At 42.3% G+C, this 24,500-nt stretch overlaps 1 protein-coding gene across 3 annotated transcripts in view; it reads left to right on the top strand.

Moving 5' to 3' along the window:
• Positions 1-24,500, top strand: part of STIM2 (stromal interaction molecule 2) — a 144,335-nt gene that overhangs the window by 80,663 nt on the left and 39,172 nt on the right. For all 3 annotated transcript variants that reach the window (XM_037897965.2, XM_037897966.2, XM_043544560.1), the window contains one exon: positions 22,991-23,105. In XM_037897965.2, coding sequence (XP_037753893.1) covers positions 22,991-23,105 — 115 coding nt within the window. The remainder of the gene's footprint in view (positions 1-22,990; positions 23,106-24,500) is intronic.

The following is a 24,500-nucleotide window of genomic DNA, read 5'->3' as shown; positions in this document are numbered from 1 at the left end:
GTTTTTCTTGTGAGCAACTATTTTTTTTTTCCTAAGACAAGCTTTTTAAAATTAATTGCATTGTTTTGATTTGATCTGAGTTATATCACAAGCCCCAAACAGTGACTTAATTCATATTGGGGCAATAATACAGACATCGGTTACTGAATGGCAAATCATTCAAATATCCTCAATACTGGTGTGCAGTACGGTAAGTATTTGTACTGGTGCTGAGAGTGAACAGGAACTTTAATTTATGGTGGACAAAATAAACAAGTATCAAAAAATGGCTTAATTTTTTTTAATTGCCATGTTTGTTCCTTTGTTTATATTTTAAAAAAAATCTTTTACTGAAAATTAAATGTTTTCTTTGGTAGCTTTCAGTTTAAACTGAAAACTGTAATCCCTAATTACAGAAAGCTTGCTTTCAGAATGATTTCTCATGAAAACTTTTACATAGTGTTTACATCACAAGTTATTTATTGATACTTCAGAGAATGTTGCACAACTGGTTCACTATTTATATGGTTAACAAGAATAATCAGTATTGTTAAAATAGGGATTACATAGAAAAGCTTTGGAAGCCATAGAAATTCTCACGCTTCAGGATCTGAGATGACTACTAATGAGGGTTAGGAAGAGTCTTTCCCCATGGGAAGGTTTTTTCCACAACTGCCTTCTGCATAGTTTCTTGTACCTCCTTCAAAAATATCTTGTACTGGCCCCAGTCGAAGACAGGACACTGGAATAGATGGAGTACTATCTGATCCAGTACGGCAATTTCTGTGTTTCTGTTTTGTGGCAACCTTTAATTACAATAAGAAAAGGAGTACTTGTGGCACCTTAGAGACTAACCAATTTATTTGAGCATGAGCTTTCGTGAGCTACAGCTCACTTCATCGGATGCATACTGTGGAAACTGCAGAAGACATTATATACAAAGAGACCATGAAACAATACCTCCTCCCACCCCACTCTCCTGCTGGTAATAGCTTATCTAAAGTGATCATCAAGTTGGGCCATTTCCAGCACAAATCCAGGTTTTCTCACCCTCCGTTCCCCCCCCCCCCCCCCCCCCCCCCCCCCCCCCGCCACACACAAACTCACTCTCCTGCTGGTAATAGCCCATCCAAAGTGACCACTCTCTTTACAATGTGTATGAAAATCAAGGTGGGCCATTTCCAGCACAAATCCAGGTTTTCTCACCCCCCCACCCGCCTCTAAAAACCACACACACAAACTCACTCTCCTGCTGGTAATAGCTTATCCAAAGTGACCACCCTCCCTACAATGTGCATAATAATCAAGGTGGGAGAGTGAGTTTGTGTGTGTGGTTTTTAGAGGGGGGTGGGGGGGGTGAGAAAACCTGGATTTGTGCTGGAAATGGCCCACCTTGATTATCATACACATTGTAAAGAGAGTGGTCACTTTGGATGGGCTGTTACCAGCAGGAGAGTGAGTTTGTGTGACGGGGGGGGGGGGGGGGGACGGGGGGGGGGACAGAGGGTGAGAGAACCTGGATTAGTGCTGGAAATGGCCCAACTTGATGATCACTTTAGATAAGCTATTACCAGCAGGAGAGTGGGGTGGGAGGAGGTATTGTTTCATGGTCTCTGTATATAATGTCTTCTGCAGTTTCCACAGTATGCATCCGATGAAGTGAGTTGTAGCTCACGAAAGCTCATGCTCAAATAAATTGGTTAGTCTCTAAGGTGCCACAAGTACTCCTTTTCTTTTTGCGAATACAGACTAACACGGCTGTTACTCTGAAACCTTTAATTACAATAGCACTTCTATGCAATACTGTAACTTTGCATCTAATTTCTGTGTATAATACGGCAATGTTACTTTAAACTGTACAACTACCAGTTTTCTCTTTCTAGATTTGTATCACAAGCTGGTTTTGCTTTACTCATCTATTGTATTAATAATTCATATTGCTATAATAAATGGTCCAAACACTTTATTTTAGCTCACCTAGGTTTAAGTGATTATTTTAAAACAGCATTGATCTGATTTCAGAAATCATTGTGGGTGCAACGAGAGCAAAAAGCGTGCCAGGAAGGTTCAAATATTCCTTTTTCTGTCTAGTGATTTGATATTGTACTTCCGGAAACAGTGCTTAATTTTAAGCTTTTTGTGACCATTACATTTATCTGCATGGAATCTCTGTAGGTTGAAAGTAAACATGAAAATACTGACAGTGAGTAGTTGGCTAGTGTGGCTGATGTTAGCTAATCTGAATTTCTTCCAAGAACAACTTTCTTAAATTGCTATGTGAAATAATAAAATGGGTTAGGAAAGGTCATATCTGGCGAATAAACATCAAATGTGTTCCTGTTTTATTATATGTAGTCAAACTACATCTCCACCCCCCCGCCCAAAAAAACCCTCTAACCTTGCTAAGTGTCAGTAGTGTCAACCTCAAGCACAAAAAAGAAAGTACAGTAGAAATTATATACTTACATTTGCAAACATATTTTTGGGGAAATTCAAACAAAACCCATTTTAAAAAAATATTCAAAACATTGAAAATAGGGCCTGGTCTAAACAGTTTTTGTACTGTTATAACTGTCACCTAGAGGCGTGATTTTTTTGTTTTTGTTAAGTGAGGTAAACCGGTGCAACCCCTAATGTAGCTGTAGTTATACCTATATAACGGTGCCTTATTTAAAAGTACCAGTGAAATGAGAATAGCTATACCAGTATGAAACACCTTTGTACTGGTACAGCCACATCGACATGGGCGATGTACCACCATACTGGTACAATTGAAGTGCTACAACTTTCTAGTGTAGACAAGACCTTAGAGCAGTGGCGGGCAAACTTTTTGGCCTGAGGGCCACATCGGGTTTCCAAAATTGAATGGAGGGCCGATTAGGGGAGGCTGTGTCCGGCTCCTGACCTCTATCCAACCACCACCCCCCTCCCCCCCCACTTTTCACCCCCTGACGCCCGCCCCCCCCCCCCCCCCGGTCTCCTGCCCCATCCAACCCCCCCTCTCCTTCCTCTGTTACTCTGAAACCTGTCATAGTGTACTACTAGTGTGCTACCGCTATAAATATTTGCTTAGTCTCTTCCTAAATAATGTAAGTTGCATATAAAGTATTTTTACAGAAATATTTGTGTAATAGTTGGTAATTCTCTTTACCTGACTCTCATTTCTGCTAATCTTGTTGAATGGGTTGCCATCCTTCTTGCTTGTAGACCAGGGCAATTCAGTCCTGTTGGATGGCCCCCAGAAGCTATCTCAGCAGAATTTTTCCAAATCTGTGAAGACATTAACTTGTAGAAAATAATGTAAATTAACATCCAAGTAGATGGAGTCTGTAATGCCAAAGCATGGTAAGCATTGGCTGGATGAGAAGAGATTGGAATCCAAGAAAGAAATGTTTTGATAAATTAAAATATTCCACTGTTCTCTTCCATCTCTGTTAATTCTGGTGAATCAGACATAGCAAGTTGAGAGGTAGAATATAGGGAGGAAAAGACAGAAGGAATAGATGGCTTGCTTAGTTTTATATTTATGCCATTTATATTCAAATACAGTTTGTGTTTCTTTTAAAATTAGGGGAATGATAGTCATCAGCCATCTAACCTATGGCTGTGGCAACTTGGTCAGTAAGAAAAATTGTGAACTGCCCAGCAGTATTACCCATACTCAGTAGAAGAGGCAAAATCAAAATCTATAGGGTTATTGTGTCTCCCAGCCCAGTATACTTGCCATAGATCAGACAGTAGTCTGTGAAGAATGTATCTGTGTCTTGTGCAAGAATTTAATCTGAGTTGTGGGCAGGGATTCGCTGCTGCTGCCAAGTGCTCAGGATGTCATAATAAATAAAAATAAATTAAAATACCTCTCAAATAAATTTAAAAATTAAAAAACCCTGTAAAATTAACTTGATTTTGAAACTAACTTGTTTGCTTTGTTTGTATGTTACATCATGGTTTCCTGTTCTGACATCTGGCTTGTGTATTTATATTGTAAGCTCTTTAGGGCAGAGGCCACCTTACTCTGTGCAGTTTCTAGCATAATGACACCTCCAGACCTTATGATAATACAAATATTCATAACTTTCAGGCTTTCCTCTTTTTGTCTTCTACATGGCTCTCGTCAGATGAATTGTGTAAAGTGGCTCTGCAGAATGAAAGTTTCTAAATTTAATTTGCATAGGTAGTATAAATCACTTCAGTGGTATTGGATAGATGTGCAAAGATGAGCTTTGAAGTGGGGTGGAGTTAGAGCAGGAAAAAAGCTGGTAAACTCTGTTAAAACATGGCAAGTTTTAAAGTCCGCAGCTATGCCAGAATTCTATACCTTTGCAATTGGTTTTAGTTTTGAATGTCTATAGCAGATTGCACTTCACTTAACTGCTGTTGCATGTGGCAGTATGAATGTTTTGTTTTTAAAAGCCAAAGAATATCCTGACAGGGTGGGTGTGAAGGGACACTGGGAAAACTATTTGTTCCTATCTCTATAGTAACGTACTTCCTTGGATTCTTTTCTCAGTTTGAACAGTTCCTGCTATGAATGAAAATAATTTTTAAAGCATGTAATGATTCTGTGTAGCAACAACTTCGCACAGTAAACTTATTTTGCTGTTAAACATGACAATAAAACTGATCTTCGTACCAGAGGTGTAGTAGGCATGGTCTTGACCCATGAGAGAATTTTGAAAACAGTCTGTATTGGTATAGGAATGTTGTTCCAAAAAACAGAATTTGAAAACAAACCTTTAATTACTCGCTTTTGGCCCAAACAGTTGCTTTAAAAGAACATTGTAGATGTTTCGGCTATAAGACTGAACAATCATTTATGAAATTTAAAAATATGTTCAAATCTTCTGCTTTCTGTTTTGTCTTACAGCCTTTTGAAATATTGCTTTCCTGTTAATATCATAAGCTGTAAACTGACAAGTGCCACACAAATCTGTATAACAGACTAATACACTTTTTTTGGTTCTCTTCCGTGATTGGGAGGGACATAGTATTGCCATGCGAGAATGGAACATCTGCTGTGGAATCTGTAGTCCAGCAGCACCTTCTGATTACTCCTTCAGCATCTCCTCCTTTTTTATCCCTCTTCTCCTTCACCCTGTGAAGGTCCCACAAAGTGCTCTCCTCTCCCCCCTTGCCCCCATTTCCCTCACTCTACATCTTGTCCTTGGGTGACTTCATTAACTTGCATAGTTTCAATTACCATCTTTGTGTTGGTAGATTTAAGAGTCACCTACCTGGTCTGACCTGTGTCCCTTTGTCCAGTCCTTCATTTTATGCTAACCTTTTCTTTTTAAGGGCTCTGTACCCTTTCTTTTTAGAGGACTCACTGACCATTTGGAGCTAACATGGCTGAAACTGAGCTTCTGCTCTTTCTTCCTAAACCTTCTGCACTCCCCACATTCTCTATTACTGTTAGCCACACACATCAGTATCCTCTTTTCATCCCAGCCCCTAGCTGGAGGATCTTCTTTGACACTTACTTCACTTTGCGTGTCCAGGCTGGAAGAATCCTGTATCTCCTTCCTCTCACAACACAGCAAAAATCTATCCTTTTCCTCACTCTCCTTCCATATACAAATTTTGTTCTTAACCTTGTAATATTTAGCAGCACTTGGTGCTGAGCTGCCTGTTTGTGATGGAGATCTTCTTGGAGGACTAGAGAATGGGCAGGAAAGTTTTAAGTCTTTTAATGAGGGGATAGATGTGCTGAACTTTTTCAGTAAGGGAGCCCTGTTCAGTATTGAGCATTTGCTGTTTAGCAAAAACACAAAATAATCTTTAATTAGTCCAACTAAATTTCTCTTAGCCTTGCTCAGATTTCATTTTCTCAGATTAGATTATAACAATGATTCCTCTGGAAAAAACAAGGAATGTAGAACTTGTATTTCTAGTGAAAAAATTAGCATCTCTCCTCCCCCATCCAACTTTATTCTAGATAAACCATTTAGGTCTCCTTGATGCATCAGAAGAATTAAGGCTGCAAACATTTTCCCCCTTTGCATATAATGTAAAGTGAAAGGAAAGCAAGAGTTAGATTTCATGTAGGGACTTATCTGCAATTACAGTGCAGTTCATGGGAGCACATGCACCATGAAAATTTTTTGCCTAATTTTGCATTTTGGCCTATTAATGTAAGGATATTCAAAGTTCCTGTATATGGTACTATTCTTAGTCGTCAGAAACATGAGTAAGGTACCCAAACAAGTGTATATCCCAGCTTTGGCAAACCCAGAACAAGAGTTTGACATAAGTGGAGTGCTTGGACTATAAAATTACTTGTCTACATTTACCCTACCTGCCATGCATGTGTAGCTACATGCTGAATTGAAAAGCAGGCTGTGTCCATACTGTGGTGTGTAGCTACATGTGATAGTGAAAGACTCTGGCGGCGGGGGGGCAGCAGGGAAATGCACTGGCGGGGGGAAGTTGCCAAGCCCTTTACTTGCAGCTAGGGCCTTTTCCTGCAGTGGGGAAAGATTCCAGCAGCAACTTGTGGCAGTGAAAGTCTCCAGCAGCCAGGAACTGCCAGAGCCTTTCACTGTGGGAAGGAAAGGCCCCAGCAGCAGAGAGGCAGTGGGAAACTAATAGCAGTGTAGATGTGTTAGGCACTGCTTGGGCATGCAGAGAGCCGTATAGAGTACATACGCACAGGATTCAGGTGCATCTTTATTCACCTAATCCGTGCCTCGCCGTTTACATTATTTATATCTCATCCTACAGGTGCATGCAGTGTCTGTACTCTAAACTGCTGTAAGTGTAGGCAAGGCCTAGATTTGTATTACTGTAGCACTAAAAGCCCCTGTTGACAGACCAGAACCCCATTATGCTAGGCTTAGCACAGGCCAGCTAACTTTCTGTGTTTGTTGCACTGCAGGTTTCCTAGTTTTTCTCTCTCGCATTCCCTGCCCCTTCCTTCCACAGTGTATTTGGATGCAGCTTCTGGTAGGTGACAGTCAAACATTTTAAAATGTTCTAAAAAAATAAAATATTTAGAGCAGAGTATAAGACCCTTCTGGAGAAGGTGGAATTTCACGATATTCTACTCTTTATACTTTTTTAGTTGAATTTTCTCTTAGTAGTCTGAGGAACTGAAGACATGTTCTTGCTTGAAAACTAGAAATTTGTCACCCCTTGCTTGTAAATTTCTCTTCTGAGGACACGTCCAGCAGGCCTTTGTTTTAGGATGATGCTTGCTAGATGCAGTTCTGGATAAGTATTTGGGTCCTGTTGGGAAGTATAGATAACTAACCATAAGTGAAAAGAAAAAAGAAAAGGAGTACTTGTGGCACCTTAGAGACTAACCAGTTTATTTGAGCATGAGCTTTCGTGAGCTACAGCTCACTTCATCGGATGCATAGCATATCGTGGAAACTGCAGAAGACATTATATACACACAGAGACCATGAAACAAAACTTCCTCCCACCCCACTCCCCCGCTGGCAACAGCTTATCTAAAGTGATCAACAAGTAGAGCCATTTCCAGCACAAATCCAGGTTTTCTCACCCTTCCCCCCCCCCCCCCCCACACACACATACAAACTCACTCTCCTGCTGGCAACAGCCCATCCCCCTTTGAAACCCCTCTTTATAATGCGCATGATAATCAAGGTGGGTCACCTCCAGCACTAATCCAGGTTTTCTCACCCCCCCCCCCACATCCCCCCTTCCAAAAACCACACACACAAACTCATTCTCCTGCTGGCAACAGCTCATCTTACAATGTGCACAGCAATAATCCAAGTTTAACCAGAATGTCTTGGGGGGGGGTTTGCAGGAAAAAAACAAGGGGAGACAGGCTACCTTGCATAATGACTTAGCCACTCCCAGTCTCTATTCAAGCCCAAATTAATAGTATCCAATTTGCAAATGAATTCCAATTCAGCAGTTTCTCGCTGGAGTCTGGATTTGAAGTTTTTTTGCTTTAAGATAGCGACCCTCATGTCTGTGATTGCGTGACCAGAGAGATTGAAGTGTTCTCCGACTGGTTTATGAATGTTATAATTCTTGACATCTGATTTGTGTCCATTTATTCTTTTACGTAGAGACTGTCCAGTTTGACCAGTGTACATGGCAGAGGGGCATTGCTGGCACATGATGGCATATATCACATTGGTGGATGTGCAGGTGAACGAGCCTCTGATAGTGTGGCTGATGTTGTTAGGCCCTGTGATGGTGTCCCCTGAATAGATATGTGGGCACAGTTGGCAACGGGCTTTGTTGCAAGGATAGGTTCCTGGGCTAGTGGTTCTGTTGTGTGGTATGTGGTTGTTGGTGAGTATTCGCTTCAGGTTGGGGGGCTGTCTGTAGGCAAGGACTGGCCTTTCTCCCAAGATTTGTGAGAGTGTTGGGTCATCCTTCAGGATAGGTTGTAGATCCTTAATAATGCGTTGGAGGGGTTTTAGTTGGGGGCTGAAGGTGTTTGTAGTATATTTGAGTTTTACCATGAGTCCGTCCTGGCAGGTTGGACTCATGGTGTTAAACGGTGTACTGACTCTGCTTTGCCTCTAAAACCTTAAAGGGGAGAGACCCACCCTTTACTTGGGTCTGAGAGACAAATCTGTGAGAAGAGAAGTTTGAAGTTTAGGGGACCTAGCATATATAACCGTGTGTTTTTAAAGTATAGCTTTCAGTTTAAATATATTTGTACTAAAGAGAATCTTGTGCTTAATGGGATTATAAATATGTGTTTAGTGGTGTTGCCCTATCATTATCTAATACCGTTTTTTCCAGCAGGGCTAACTAGTAAAAGAAAACAAGGCTGTGCAAAGCTTCTCCTACAGTTGGCAATACACTAAAAGAATGTCACACATAGCCATACTGAAGTGAATTGCAAAGGGAGGCAAAGTAGTTCGAAGATTTCAGTAACTTGACTTAATGATTCTGTAACACTGCTAAATTATAGTTTTTTATGTGTTACAGAATATGCTCTTTCTGGAGAGAATTATGGTAGTAAAATGTGAAACCCACATACTGGTACATGATGCACAAAGAGTATTTAAGGGAGTCAATGTGATTTTACAGATGCATGCATGCTTTCAAAACTATTCGCCAGTGAACTTTAATACTGTCTTTCAGAGGCTAAGGATTAAAAGGTAATGCTGTCTTTTTATACCTTTGAGCAAGTTGTAAATTTGAGCATACTCTTAGTATTGCACTTTTCATTTAAACTACACTGTCCTGAAAACAATCTAGGTAGTGTATGTAACATCGGATTAATGAGTCTGGAAAAACAAAACTGAAACTTGAGATATGAAATGTCCCTGTTCAGTTCAATCAGTGATACAATATGATGATTGTTTTGGACTTGCTCTAGAAGGAAAGACTTACTGTATTCATTTTACTAGAAACCACATACCAACCTGAAGAAATTACTGCCATCAAGCTTTGCTGTACTGACACGGAGTGTAGTGATTTTGCAGATTACTTTATTTCTTGATCTAGGGTTACCTACCAAAAGAATGTGTAGCTATATGAATTTTAGTCTTTTTATTAAGAACAGAAGACCGGCCATACTGGGTCAGACTAAAGGCCCAACTAGTCCAGTATCCTGTCTTCCAACAGTGGCCAATGCCAGGTGCCCCAGAGGGAATGAACAGAACAGGCAAGCATCAAGTGATCCATTCCCTGTCGCTCATTCCCAGCCTCTGGCAAACAGAGGCTAGGGACACCATCGCTGCCCATCCTGGCTAATGGCCATTGATGGACCTATCTTCCATGAATTTACCTAGTTCTTTTTTTACCCCTGTTATTGTCTTGGCCTTCACAACATCCTCTGGTAAGGAGTTCCACAGGTTGACTGTGCATTGTTTGAAGAAATACTTCCTTTTATTTGTTTTAAATCTGCTGTCTATTCATTTCATTTGGGGCCCCTTAGTTCTTGTGTTATGAGAAGGAGTAAATAACACTTCCTTATTTACTTTCTCCACACCAGTCATGATTTTATAGACCTCTATCATATCCCCCCTTAGTCGTCTCTTTTCCAAGCTGAAGAGTCCCAGTCTTATATATCTCTCCTCATACGGAAGCCATTCCATACCCCTAATCATTTTTTTTCCCTTTTCTGAACCTTTTCCAATTTCAATATATCTTTTTTTGAGATGGGGCTACCACATCTGCACGCAGTATTCAGGATGTGGGCATACCATGAATTTATATACAGGCAATATGATATTTTCTTTCTCATTATCTATCCCTTTCTTAATGATGCCCAACATTCTGTTTGCTTTTTTGACTGCCGCTGTACATTGAGTGGATGTTTTCAGAGATCTATCCACAATGATTCCCAAGATCTCTTTCTTGAGTGGTAACAGCTAATTTAAACCCCATCATTTTATATGTATAGCTGGGATGGTTTTCCAATGTGTGCTAATTTGCATTTATCGACATTAAATTTCATCTGCCTTTTTGTTGCCCAGTCACCCAGTTTTGAGAGATCCTTTCGTAGATCTTCACAGTGTGCCTGGGATTTCACTGTCTTGGGTAGTTTTGTAGCATCTGCAAATTTTACCGCTTTTTCCAGATCATTTATGAATATGTTGAATAGGTCTGGTCTCAGTACAGATCCCTGGGGGACACCGCTAAGTACCTCTCTCCATTATTAAAGAAAGCTTTGTTGGTTTTATTTGTGTAAGACCAACAGAACTTTAAAATTAGTTCTATGTTTTGTTTGTTTAAATCAGGGGTCTCAAACTCAAATGACCACGAGGGCCACATGAGGACCAGTACGTCGGCCTGATGGCCGCATCACTGAACACCCCCCGCTGCCCCGGCCCCACCTCTTCCTAGCCCCCATTCCAACCCCTTACCTGAAATGCCCACCACAACTCAGCCCCCTCCCTGCCCCAGGGGGAGCAGGAGAGATATAGCGTGTGGTTGGGGGCTCAGGGCAGGCGGTTGAGGTGCAGGAGAGGTGCGGGGTGGAGCAGGGGGCTCAGGGCAGGGCGTCGGGGTGCAGGGTGCGGCAGGAGGTTTGGGGGGCGGGGGCCGGGCAGGCTCCCTGCCTGCCTGCCCTACCCCCGCGCAACTCCGGGAAGCAGCCAGAACCTGTGGGGGGAGGGGGAGGCACAGGGGTCTGTGTGTTACCCTAGCTGCGCCTCCAGGCACCACCCCCCGCAGCTCCCATTGGCTGGGAACAGAGAACTGTGGCCAATGGGAGCTTCGGGGGCGGCGTCTGGAGTCTTGGCCAGGGCAATACAGAGACCCCTGTTCCCCCCCAGGTGGAGGCATCACTATTGTTATGGCAGAAGGGGCAGGCAACATAAGGGAAGTGTTGTAGCTTAGATTTTTGCTAGTGGACCATTTTAAATGGAGGGCTCTGCATGACCTCTTGCTCCTGTCACCTTCTCCATGGATCCTCCTTGTATCTAGTTCACTTGCATCGTCATCTGTGGAGTTTGGTGCCTGGCAGGGACGGACGATTCAGATGGTGGCTGCCTTGTGAAGAGAGGTGGAAGTGACAGAATTAGATGTGTCCATTAATGGTCAGCGTGGGTAGCGATTGAGGGGTGGAAGGATGATAGGCTTCTTGTGATGGGGAAGTTTGACTTTGTGGCACAAGGAGTAAGAAGCTGTTTCCCAGAAACAGCAGTTTGCTGGTACTTTGAAGATCTGCTATACAAGGTGCTGAGTGGTGACAGTCTCTGCCTGCAGCAGTTTCAGTTTTGTCAGTGAAATGGCAAGAATGCTTTTCAGGTCTTTTGTTTTTTTTGTTAGTGTGGTATGCCACAAGTTTGCAGTGCTGTTGAGGCCAAAGTAACTCAAAGCTCTAGCACTGGGAGATGCTTGAGGACTAGCATATTTGGGAAGGGTGGGTTTTTAATTCTTTGATTATGTGGTGGTGAACAGCTGCTGAATCTGATTTTTTTCATGTATTATGTAAACCTTTTACCCCCCCCCCCCCCCAAAAAAAAAAAAAGATGACTAGATAATGGGGCAGATTTTTTGTGTGGATATAGATACAGAGGAATAGAGAAATCATTAGTAACTCTCCTCCTCAGAGTGGCTGGGCATTGATGCTGGAAGAGACATTCTTAAGCTGCTTCTGGCCTAACAGCTTCCTCAGGCCATCATTTCCAGATGTCTGTCTGTTTACAAGATGCCTCTTACCTTGGTATCCTTGCACTGAATTGATTGGAGCAGCGAGAGAGTCCACTCGCTGTTGCCTCCAGGCTATTTTCCCTGAGTGGGACTCTGCCATTTGGGGAGATCAAGAATTGTGGGGCTTTTGGAAAAAAGTGAAATCTGTGGAGTTGTGTGGGAGATTTAAAGCCATGAATGTAGGTGCAAATAACTATATAGCACAGGGGTGGGCAAACTTTTTGGTGCGAAATTGTATGGAGGTCCGGGTAGGGAAGGCTGTGCCTCTCCAAACAGCCTGGCCCCTGCCCCCTATCCACCCCCTCCCACTTCCTGCCCCCTGACTGTCCCCCTCAGAACCCCCGACCCATCAACCCCCCTCCCCCACCCCCTGCTCCTTGTCCCCTGACCACCCCCTGTCTAACCCCCCGTCCCTCCCAGAACCTCTGCCCCATCCACCCGCCCCCTGCTCCCCGTCCCCTAACTGCCGCCCCGGGACCCCCTGCCCCATATCCAACACCCCAGCCCCCTTACCATGCCACTCACAGCAGCATGTCTGGCAGCTGCACCGCCCAGCCGGAGCCAGACACTCTGCCGCGCTGCCCTGCAGGAGCGCGTGTTATACCAATAAAATAAAAACCAGCAGGATCTTATTAAAGGGGAAAAGGCAAAATGACACGTTTATTGTGAATACAGAAAGAATCATAGTAAGCAGTTAGTTATAGCTATAACATTCCATTTGATTTCATATTTATTCACACATTCATTCTCACACACACGCACACAGGTTCTGCAAGCTTGTTATCATAGTTACCAGCCTTAGAGTTGCTCATGCCAAGCCACTGGCCAGGTGGCCTGGACATGAGGAGGGAGCAGGGCCTTGTCAGATGTCCATCTGATGCTCCTGGAAGTTGGTTTGCAGAATCAGACCCCAAAGTTCTCACTTTCTAGAGTCCATTTTTATAGGAATTTCTTCCTATGCTAGTCTATGGGAATTGCTTCATCATGCTGTTGCTGAATCAATCAGCAGATGTCACATTCCTGACGGCTCCGTGCTGCCAGATGTTATCTTGTTCTTTGGTTCTCCCATTCTTGAGGCTGTTGGGTGGATTCCAGTCTGCCCTCCGGGGGGTCCTCTGGTTATTTCCACTTGACGCCTTCTTTGGCCGATGGACACTGCATTCTTAGGCTGGCACCTCCCTGATCATTCAGTTGTTATCCACACCAAGCATCCATCCACATACATCCTCTATCTCTATTTTAATCACAATTGTTAACAAAGCGAGATGAATACAACAAAAGCCGGGGAGTCTCTGGGTGCTGTTTCTATTGTATTGCTTTGAGTCTCTCTCTGTGTGAGTAGTTGTTGTTACAAAGAATTGCTTTGAGAACAGACTCTGTCTTATAAATCTTTCGCCTTGTACTAACACAGTTAGCAGCTTGCAAGTTTCACACAGAGAGGGAGAGAAACAGTACCAAAAACCAAGAGACCTCTTAATTAGTAATACCCTGGAATTTAAACTATAGAGAATCAAACTCATTTGTGATTTTAATACAGAACTACTTTAATATGATCCAACACGTGCAGCCCCGCCACCCAGAGCGCTGCCCGCGCAGCTGTGGGGGAACAGCAGGGAAAGGCCAGGAGCTAGCCTTTCCGGGCCAGGCGCTCAGGGACCGGGCAGGATGGTCCCGCGAGCCAGATGTGGCCCACAGGCCGTAGTTTGCCCACCTCTGATATAGCACCTTCCTTTCAAGGAGGTTTTCCAGAGAACTGCATACTTGTTTTATTGGGATCACTCATTAAGCACTGAAATGCTTTGTAAAGGAGAAGAAGTGGGCGGGGGGAACTTCCTCAATTGAAATTACAGAGAGCATTTTAAATAGGTAATATGTTTACTCAGATGGACTTTGGTCAGTAAATCAGGGCGAACAGGTTAACATGGGTGAAAAAATTTCAAGCTACAGAGAAGCAGATGACAGGTTTCAGATGCTATGCATCCGATGAAGTGAGCTGTAGCTCACGAAAGCTCATGCTCAAATAAACTGGTTAGTCTCTAAGGTGCCACAAGTACTCCTTTTCTTTTTAGAGAAGCAGATGTGGCTTTGACATGGGTATCTTCTTGTTATTCCTCTGTCATAGCACCTATAATCTGTTTCAGGGCACTGCTGAACCATTCCATGCATTTGCTGCTGTATTCCTAAAGAAAACATAACCCGTGAACTGGTGAAAGTTGCAGGCCAGCCTCCCAATCTAAATTTGAGAAAGCCATTGCACGTCAACCATAACTTTATCTGTTTCCCTTCTCAGCTGATAGCTTCCCCTTGCCTTCACTGTCATCTAAAGATGTGCCTGCCACCAGTTCCATATTTTTGGGCAAGGTATAATTCTCCTTATTGAAGTCACTGTCTCAGTCCCATCTCTAAAATCCTCATCTTCGATATTTACCATCCCCTGGTTGTGTAATGCAACTTGCTTCCATAAGACCTTCACAAATTTCAGTGCTTCATGAAGTGTAGAGAGTTGTCTGGTTCTGTCGCATGCAAAGTAGCCTGATAACATCGCTCTCCACCTCAAACAACTCCATTTGCTCTCTGTTCTTTCTAGTATCCAGTTCACATTATTCTCAAAATTGTTTAACTCTGTGACCTTTACTCCAATTGACCTTGCATATGTCTCCTACCTTTACTCTCTTCTCTCTTCTTGGCTAGCAATGGTTGATCGCTCTCTTCGTCCGCACAGTCGGGCCATTTTTAATTACTAGATCTCTTCCACCTGATCAGTTTGCTGTATCATTTCAGATCATAGCTGAGAATGAATTATGAATTGTGTGTGTGTGTATTATTTCCCCTCGCACTTACCTTTTAATTTTTATCATACTGCTGTTTTCTTTGTAGTTTAATTCTCCAGAGTGGCTTGGAATGTAAGTTTATATGAAAGATGCAATGCAAAATAAAGCTTCAATTTTATTATTAATAATTGATTTAGGAATAGACAGTTGCAAAGCAAGATTTCCGGTTCTGAGCTATTAACTTACAAGAAATAACTGAGGATATCCTGTTCTAGGTAGTGGGCACAGTGACTTTAAAAGATGGGTGCAATACTTCCACAGCTATTTCACTCCCAAGTATTGAAAACTGGATAATACCAGGAACCATTCCAGGATATAAGATTTTTCAACTTAATTCATACTTGTCTATAAGGCTATAATACAGTATACAGTAATCATGCTGTGATGAGTGACATTGATGTGCAATGCTGGTGTATTCTTAGTAAATTGAACTGGCTGGGCAAACAAACTTCAGTATTTTTAAGTAACTACATTTTATGGTGACCGTAGTTCTTGACACACATGCCTGTAAATTCACTCTCTAATTTTTAAAAGTGTGTGTAAGAATATCCCTATAAACAACTTGTTTTTAAAATTCTGGCTGTTTAAAAACATGATCTTTATCTCGATCTCCCTGCTTCTCACCCAGTGGCTTTTTAGTCAAACACACTTTTTAAAAATAGTTCTCAAAAACCCATCTGTCCTCTTCACTATCATGCACCAAAAAAACCAAAACCCAGCAACACAACATAGCATCTTAGTATGCCAATGCCAGGCAGCTCTTTACTCCTCATACAACTGCCTTTGTCCACTTTAGATCACCTGTGTTTATATTTTGTGGGTGATAATTGGAGTAGTACTAAACACACATGGCAGAAGTAAACTACAAAATAATAGATAAAAGCAAAGGTTGCTGCAGGCAAGGCAGGGAGAGGAAGTACTGATGTGAAGTCCTTTAACCCTAGGCAAAGAAATAAACAGCCCAGATGGAAAACTGAGGATTTATCCAAGCAACCGCACCCTTCACATTAAAGCCAGTTTATTTTCTTGTGAAGAAGCAGGGCTTCACATGGCCACAAGTTGGATCAATGCTTGAGCAAACTGATGCTGTCTGTTCAGAAGGGGATCATGTCCTCTTTCCGAAGAGGGGGAGCCCACGTAAGTGCCCCATCCTGAGAGGCTGACATGTAAGAACATAGGAGCATAAGAACAGCCATACTGGGTCAGACCAATGGTCCATCTAGGCCAATATCCCATCCTTTGACAGAGGCTGGTGACAGATGTTTCAGAGGGAATGAACAGAACAAGGCAGTTACCAAGTGATCCATTCCCTATTGTCCAGTCCCAGCTTCCGATAGAGGTTTAGGGACACCCAGAGCGTGGTGTATCCCTGACCATCTTGGTTAATGGCCGTTGATGGACCTGTCCTTTATGAACTTCTCTAATTCTTTTTTGGACCCAGTTATACTTTTGGTCTTCACAGCATCCCCAGCAACAAGTTCCATAGGTAGACTGTGTATTATGTAAAGAAATACTTCCTTTCCTTTGTTTTTAAACCTGCTTCCTATTAATTTCATTGGGTGACTCCTAATTCTTGTATTATGTGAAGGGGTAAATAACACTTCCTTATTCACTTTCTCCACAAGATGCATGATTTTATAGACCTCTGTCACATCCCCCTCTTTTTTAACTGAAGTCCCCGTCTTTTTAACCTCTCCTCATATGGAAGCTCTTTCATACCCCTAATTTTTTTTTGCCCTTCTCTGCACCTTTTCCAATTTTAAGATTTATTTTTTTTTTGGAGATGGGGTGACTGTGGGCATACCATGGATTTATACAGTGGCGTTGTAATATTTTCTTACTGTGTATCTTGTTCCTAATGTTCTGTTAGCTGTTTTTACTACTGCACATTGAGCAGATGTCTTCAGAGAACTATTCCTCTGATGACTCCAAAATCTTTCTAGAGTCGTAACAGCTAATTTAGACCCCATCATTTTGTGTGTATAATTGAGATTGTTTTCCAATGTGCATTATTTTGCATTTATCAATGTTGAATTTTGTCTGCCGTTTCGTTGTTCAGTCACCCAGTTTAATGAAATCCCTTTAACTCTTTACAGCCAGTGTTGGACTTAAGTATCTTGAGTAATTTAGTGTTGGGTGCAAACCTTGTCACCTCACTGTTCACCCCTTTTTTGAGATCATTTATGAATATGTTGAACAGCACAGGTCCCAGTACAAATCCTTGGGGGACCCTGCTATTTACCCCTCTCCATTGAGAAAACTGACCATTCATTCTACACTTTGTTTCCTTTTTATCTCATGACTACTTATTTTGCTTAAAAGCCTTTGGTGAGGGACCTTGTCTGAAAGTTGGAGTACACTATATCGACTGGATCACTCTTATCCACGTGTGTGTTGACCCGCCTCAAAGAGTTCTTATAGATTGGTGAGGCATGATTTCCCTTTACAAAAGCCACATTGACTCTTTCCCTAACATATCCTGTTCATTTATGTGTCTGATAATTCTGTTCCTTACTATAGCTTAACTAATTTCCTGGTATTGAAGTTAGGCTCACCGGCCTGTAATTGTCAGATCGACTCTGGAGCCTTTTTAAAAAATTGGTGTCACATTAGCTATCTGCCAGTCATCTGGTCCAGAGGCTGATTTAAGCCACAGGTTACATGCCACAGTTTTGCAATTTCATATTTGAGTTCCTTTGGACTCTCGGATGAATGTCATCTGGTCCTGGTGACTCATGACTTTATCAATTTGTTCCAAAATGTTCTCTATTGACACCTCAGTCTGGTACATTTTCTCAGATTTATCACCTAAAAAGAAAGGCTCAGGAGTGGGAATCTCCCTCGTATCCTGTGCAGTGAAGACCAATGCAAAGAATTCATTTAGCTTCTCTGCAATGACTTGGTCTTCCTTGAGTGGTCTTCTAGCACCTTGATCATCCACTGTCTCTGACGATTTGGCAGGCTACCTGCTTCTGATATACTTACATTTTTTTTTTCCTGTTTAGTTTCACCCTTGGCCTGCCAGAGTTTATGCTCCTTCCTATTTTTCTCTGTAGGAGTTGACTTCCACTTTTTAAAGGATGTCTTTTGGCTTCGTTTACTTTGGTTAGCCCTGGTGGCATATTTTTGATCCTCTTACTGTTGTTGAATTTTGGGTATATTTGTAGCTTGAGTCTCTATTATGGTAGTGTTTAAAAGTTTCCCTGCAGCTTTCAGGCATTTCACGCTTGACTGTTCTTTTTAAATTTCCGTTTACCTATCTTCCTCATTTTTTGTGTAGTTCCCTTTTTGAAGTTAAATGCTATTGTGATGGGTTTCTTTGGTATTTTCGCCCTTGCAAGTATGTTAAATTTAATTACATTATGGTGGTGGTTGCCAAGCAGTTCGGCTATGTTCAATTCTTAGACCAGATCCTGTGCTCCACTGAGGACTAAATCAAGAATTGCCTCTCGCATTGTGGGTTCCAGGACTAGGTGCTCCAGGTGTGTCATTCAGATGTGTAGAAATTTTATCTCTGCATCACATCCTGAGGTGACACGTACCCCGTCAAAATAGGGATAGTTTAAATTCCCCCACTGTTGTGTTTTTTTTGCTTTTGTAGGCTCTAATTTCCCTGAGCATTTCACAGTGATTTCAATATCCTAGTCAGATGGGTGGTAGGATATTCTGACTGCTATACTTTTGAAGCATGACATTTATATACATAGAGATTCTATGGTACAGTTTGAGGCGTTTAAGATTTTTACTATATTTGATGGTATGCTTTCTTTCACATACAGTGGCAGTGCTCCACCCACAAGACCTACGGTCATTCCTACATATTTTGTATCCTGATATTCCTGTGTCCCATAGATTATCATCATTCCACTAAGTTTCTGTGATTCCTGTTATGTCAATATCCTCATTTAATACCAGGCACTAAAGTTAATTGATCTTAGACTTCTAGCATTTGTATGCAAGCGCTTAACTAAATATTGACAAATTGTCTATCTGCCTTCATGTGATGCTATTGAATGGGACTTTTTTTTTCCGTTTGTCTATTTCTCTTCAATTTCTGCCTGTACTTGATCAACTTCTATCCCCTCCTCTTTACTAGGATATACAGTATCCTCTTTAATAAATCCTCCTCTAATGGATGTCGCTGTCCAAACCATGCGCACCTTTGCATCTGTCAGCTTTCCTCCAGTCCTTTCTTCAACCTTTTAAATTTTACAGTTCAACAGTCTGATTCGGTTTGTTTAGCTGGAGCCCATCTTTCCTGTGGGCTCCTCCTTTCCCAAAATATTCTCCAGTTCCTAATGAACTTAAATCTTGCCTCCAAACACCATTCTCTCTTCTATATGAAAGCGTTGAGAAGGGAAAAGTCACCATGATGTGCGGCAAGTGAGGAACTATAATAGGAGTGAAAGGATTCCTTCAGGAAACAATAACCATATGGCCAGACGTAAAGATTGTAGGGACCGAAGGGGCAAATTCTCTCACAGGCCACATAGTGGACCAAAGGATACAGAACTGCTCTGATTAGAGTGAGGGCGACAGCTAAGACTTGAGACAAAGTTCAGCAGGCCTTTCATCATTCTGGTCTGCAAGATCATCCCCAAGTGTGGAAGAGCCTGAGATGTTTGCTTGTTCCTACAATGAAATATGGCAATTGACCTCAACCCCAGAGGAAAACCTTTCCCTGCATGCAACCTCAGTTATGTCTTTGACTCCATTTCTCTTTGTAGGATGTCAGAGCAGGAATTTACACAGGGAAATTGCTTGCTGGCAATTGCTCCTGTCATAGACCTCCTTTTCTCCCATTCTCCATTTTGTCTTCTTGAAAGAGCTGCTGCCTTGTGTTTGTATCTTTCTCCTGATTTCTTTTCTCCCTCCAGAAGTGTTGGTCTCAGGGTAAAAGTGGGCAGACTGGGCCCTTTTACAAAGAACTTAAATGAAAGATTCTTTCCTCTTGGCCAGATTAAAGGAATTGGAGACGCCAGGCACACCCTCCCTTGGGCACCTCATTGCACCACAGCCCTATGGCCCTGCGCTGTGTTTTTTCCCTCTTGTCCCCTGCGTGGTGTTTTAGTTGTAGGGTGCCACTCATGAAGGACTGGTCTTATCATGGAGAAGGGAGGACTCTGCCTGCACGCAGCTGAACAGAGGACATACTGCACAAGAGGACTGTGTGGAGTACTCACCACCTCAGTATAGCTTTGAGGCCTCATTAGTGAGGTTCCCCTCCTACCCCACCGCCCCCCGAGTTGTCTGCCGGAGTGATGTTGGCAAGGACCCGCATACACAGGAACCCCTGTTTCAAGGAAGTGGGGCGGGCTACCAAGTGTTCCTCTCTCCCCACCCCCTTGTGAAATTAATGGCTGCCCCAACTCTGATTTCAACCTGATGAACACACTCTCTGACTCCCATGTTTTGCCATATTACTCTTTCTTCCCTCATTCCATCTTGGCCTTTCATTCTTCCCTTCATCCATTCCATACCTCACACTTGCTGCCACCTTCACCCCACCCCTCACTGTTCACCTCCTTCCATTTTCACTCCCTTTCACTCACAGGCTTGTTAAACTTGAGCTCTGTCATCATTCCACACGCAGAAAAAGAGGTGGTGCGAGAGAGGAAGAAAAGGGCAGCTCAGAGGCATCCAGTCTCCTCGCCAGCCCTGAAGCAGCAGCAATGGTGTCTGGACCCCTACTCTGGAACCAGCCAAAGAGCTTGGAGCATCAGTGATGGCCTCTGCTAACCCTGGCCAGTCATGAGCTATTAGAAGCTAGTCCTTTTCCCCTCCCCCCCACCTAGCTGCTGGGAGGAGCTGCAGTGGATGTAGCTCATTTTCTTCCCTAGAGCACCCAGAGTGCACTGGAGCCAGCAGGGGTTTTCACTAGGACACTGCTGCCAGCCTTGCTGAATTAATTTAGGGAAGCCTACACTGGCACTTTACAGTGCTACAACTTTCTTGCTCAGGGGTGTGAAAAAACACACCCCTGAGTGCTGCAAGTTTCAGCGCTGTTAAGTGCCAGTGTAGACAGTGCACCAGCGCTGGGAGGTATTCCCCTCATGGAGGTGGGTTTTTTATAGCTCTCTCCCAGCGCTGGCGCCGCGACTACACACCGCTTTAACGTTGCTAGTGAAGACATGCCCTGAGATAGAATATATGGGCCAAAGGTGTTAACAACCCAGTCAGTGTCCAGCATTAAACAGTATTACAGTCCGGGGTTTGTTATACAGAGATGTCAGCCTGCTTGGTACGATGGCACAAACACCACTAAAAATCCTTTAAACCTTTTGTTAAAGATAAAGAAGAGAAGGAGAAACTGTATGTCAAGTATAAAGTATGGCTTTCATTTTAATAGCATTTCTTGTTCCCTTTCCCTTTAGTTGGAGAGAGTTTTCAGAAGGAGAATCCCCATTGTTTGACAGTCTTAGATGGTATCAAAGGTGTTAATAGCTCCTCTTTTGTGGAAAAGAGAAGTTATTTGAGATGGGCTGGAGCTGCTGTTATATCTGCTGCTGTTAAAGTCCAATCCCGTTTCATCTCAGCTGCTGATTGGGATTCAGCTGGATCTGGTAGAGCAGAGATAGTCAATAGGCAGACCACAGGCCAAAGCCGGACTGCCATATGCTTTTGAACGGACCTTGAAATCTTTCAATTTACTTATTTTTTAAAAAAATTATTTTCTCTGGTTTCTGGTCCTTGACTGTACCTTGACCAAGAACTTTGGACCTTGACAAAACATAATAGACTACCCTTCTGGTAGGGGTCCTGGTATCATCTGGATACCTCTCTATGGCCCAGCCTGGTCATGGCATCTTTCAGGATCACAGGGAATGAAGGCCAGGGCTCCCAAGAAATGGTGGTGGTAACAGCCATGATGGTGAAGCTTGCTTCAGTAACCTCTGTCTGTCCTTCCCCTTATTCTTCCCACAGAGTCTTTCTTTAAGGACCCATAAAGGGAACAATGGTTGGAATAGCCCATCCCCGCATTATTTTGTGCACCAATTAGGCCTAATATCCAACACAGCAATTTTGGCTCATTAATTTCAGATTCCACATCTCTTTTTACCAAGCATGATTTTAACATAGTCCTTTAATCATATTAACTTGGCTCTTTTTGTTTTGACTAATTTAGTCTTTGTCTCCCTTTCATACATGTTCCCACCAGCATTTATAGATTATTGTAACATTTTATGAAATTTCATATACTTTTTGCAATTGAGCCTACAATTAGGGTAAACTGGTAGGCCAAATGATCACAGCAGCCCTCACCTTAATTTTTCTTGCTTGTACATGTCTGGTAAATGGTTTTAGTACCTATTTACCAGTGATTTTGAAGTATTAAACTAAATGACTGTGGTACACATAAATGAGCAAAATACGCTGATACATAAAATCCCACTTTTTAACAAATTTTATGTGCTTATTAACATTCACATGTTAGGATTTTGCCAAAGGCTTCTTGTACATTATTGCAAATTGTAGGTTTACTATGTACTATTTATGTGCATGGAATATAACCATTCTCTTGATCATGCATCACAAAAAAAAATAAACCCAGGGCTGAAGATGAATTGTATGTTAACAAATGAGGCAGAACATGATCTTTTGCTGTCTAGTCAAAAGTCTTTGAGGGGTGGGAGAAAGCTAACTATTAGTTTCATTTAACTGGTATAGCGGGATTCAAGATGGACAAATAATTGCTGATTTATAAAGAACTGGCACACTTTCAAACCCTATCATGTGGGCTTGCCTTTGGACAGGTGAATGTCCATAGAACATAAAAGCATGAGATAGGATGTTTGTGGTGACTAGCTGTTAATCTTTGGAGTACGTTAACCACACTGTTAAATTTGACTAATAACCTCACAAGTGCAACATTGTTTTCCCAGGGTTTAGTACATTCCAATTCAAAATTTATAAGAATGTTGAATTAATTATGTAGGTTGACTACTTTAGAGGCTTAACTAAATTGTGCCATTTGTACAGGGCAGATGCAAAAAGCATCTCTACTGATCTACTTCCAGTTTCCCTGTTAAGAACTGGGCTTGTTTGCTGTTAGAATTTAACCAAACTTTCTTTCTCTTTCTCAGTTTATTAGAGAAGACATGAAATATAAAGATGCTTCCAATAAACACAGCCATCTGCACAGAGAAGACAAACATATCACCATTGAGGATCTATGGAAACGCTGGAAAACCTCTGAAGGTAGGAGTCAGGAATACACCGTTTCCAGATCCATGTCTTGGTTTTTCAGGTAGCCCAGTACTAAATCCAGGCTTGCTTGAAGTAAAAGTGATCTTGAGATAAATGAGATGCAGCTATTGGCATAAAATTACATATATTTAGGGCCCTACCAAATTCATGATCTATTTTGGTCAATTTCACAAACATGGGATTTAAAAAAATCATATCTTTCATGATTTCAGCTATTTAAATCTGAAATTTCACAGTATAGGAGTCCTGACCCAAAAAGGAGTCATGGGCGGGTCACAAGGTTATTGTAGGGGGGTGTTGCGGTATTGCTAACTTTACTTCTTCACTGCTGCTGGCAGTGGCGCTGCCTTCAGAGCTGGGCAGCTGCAGAGTGGTGGCTGCTGGCCAGGAGCCTAGCTCTGAAGGCAGAGCCCCACCAGCAGCAGCACAGAAGTAAGGGGAGCAAGGTATGGTATTGCCAACCTTACTGGAACAGAGATGGGTTGAACATTTCAGTCAACTACAGAACAGACCGTCCTCAGTTGAAATAAGTGCTATTAATCAGATACTTCAAAAGCCTGTTTAGCACCACTTTGACTCACCACCCTCACTTGAAGCAATAGAAAAGGCAATCAGTTTGATGAGCTCAGGAAAGTCCTTGGGCAGAGATGGAATACCAGCAGAAATATATAAATCTGTGGGTCCAAAAGTGGTGGTAACACTCCAGATCCTTACTGACATCTGGGACAGTGAAGAAATGCCACAAGACTTGAAAGATGCCATAATTATTCCTTTATTTAAAAATAAAGGTAGCAAAATGATCTGTGATAACTACCTTGGGGGATCTCTCCTATCTGTCACTGGAAAAATCTTTGCTAGTGTCCTCTTGAACCGACTGATTTCATTTGTCTCAGAAGCCAATCTACCTGAGACTCAGTGCGGATTCAGACCTGGTCATAGCACCATAGACATGATTTTCCGTATCGGGCAAATACAAGAAAAATTTGTCGAACAAAACATGACTCTGTTCAGTGTTTTCATCGATCTGACAAAAGCATTTGATACTGTCAGTAGAGAAGGATTATGGATGATCCTCCGCAAAGTTGGTTGCCCACCAAAACTGGTAAAGCTCATTCGTTTATTTCATGAGGGGATGCAAGGTCAGGTACTTTTTAATGGAGATCTCACTGACTTCTTTCCCATTTCAAATGGAGTCAAACAAGGCTGTGTCCTTGCCCCCTGTACTGTTCAACCTCTTCTTCACCCAAGTTCTCAACCATGCTACAGATGGGCTCAACAGAGGCATATACATCAGATACAGACACGACGGCTCAGTTTTCAATCTTACAAGGCTTAAAGCAAAAACAAAAGTAACAGAACTACTGCTAAGAGAAGCACTCTTTGTGG

The sequence above is a fragment of the Chelonia mydas genome, chromosome 4 (genome assembly GCF_015237465.2).
Source record: "Chelonia mydas isolate rCheMyd1 chromosome 4, rCheMyd1.pri.v2, whole genome shotgun sequence".
In the NCBI taxonomy this organism is placed as follows: domain Eukaryota; kingdom Metazoa; phylum Chordata; order Testudines; family Cheloniidae; genus Chelonia; species Chelonia mydas.
The sequence above is the reverse complement of the archived record's forward strand: the minus strand, read 5'-3'. Positions and strand labels throughout refer to the sequence as shown.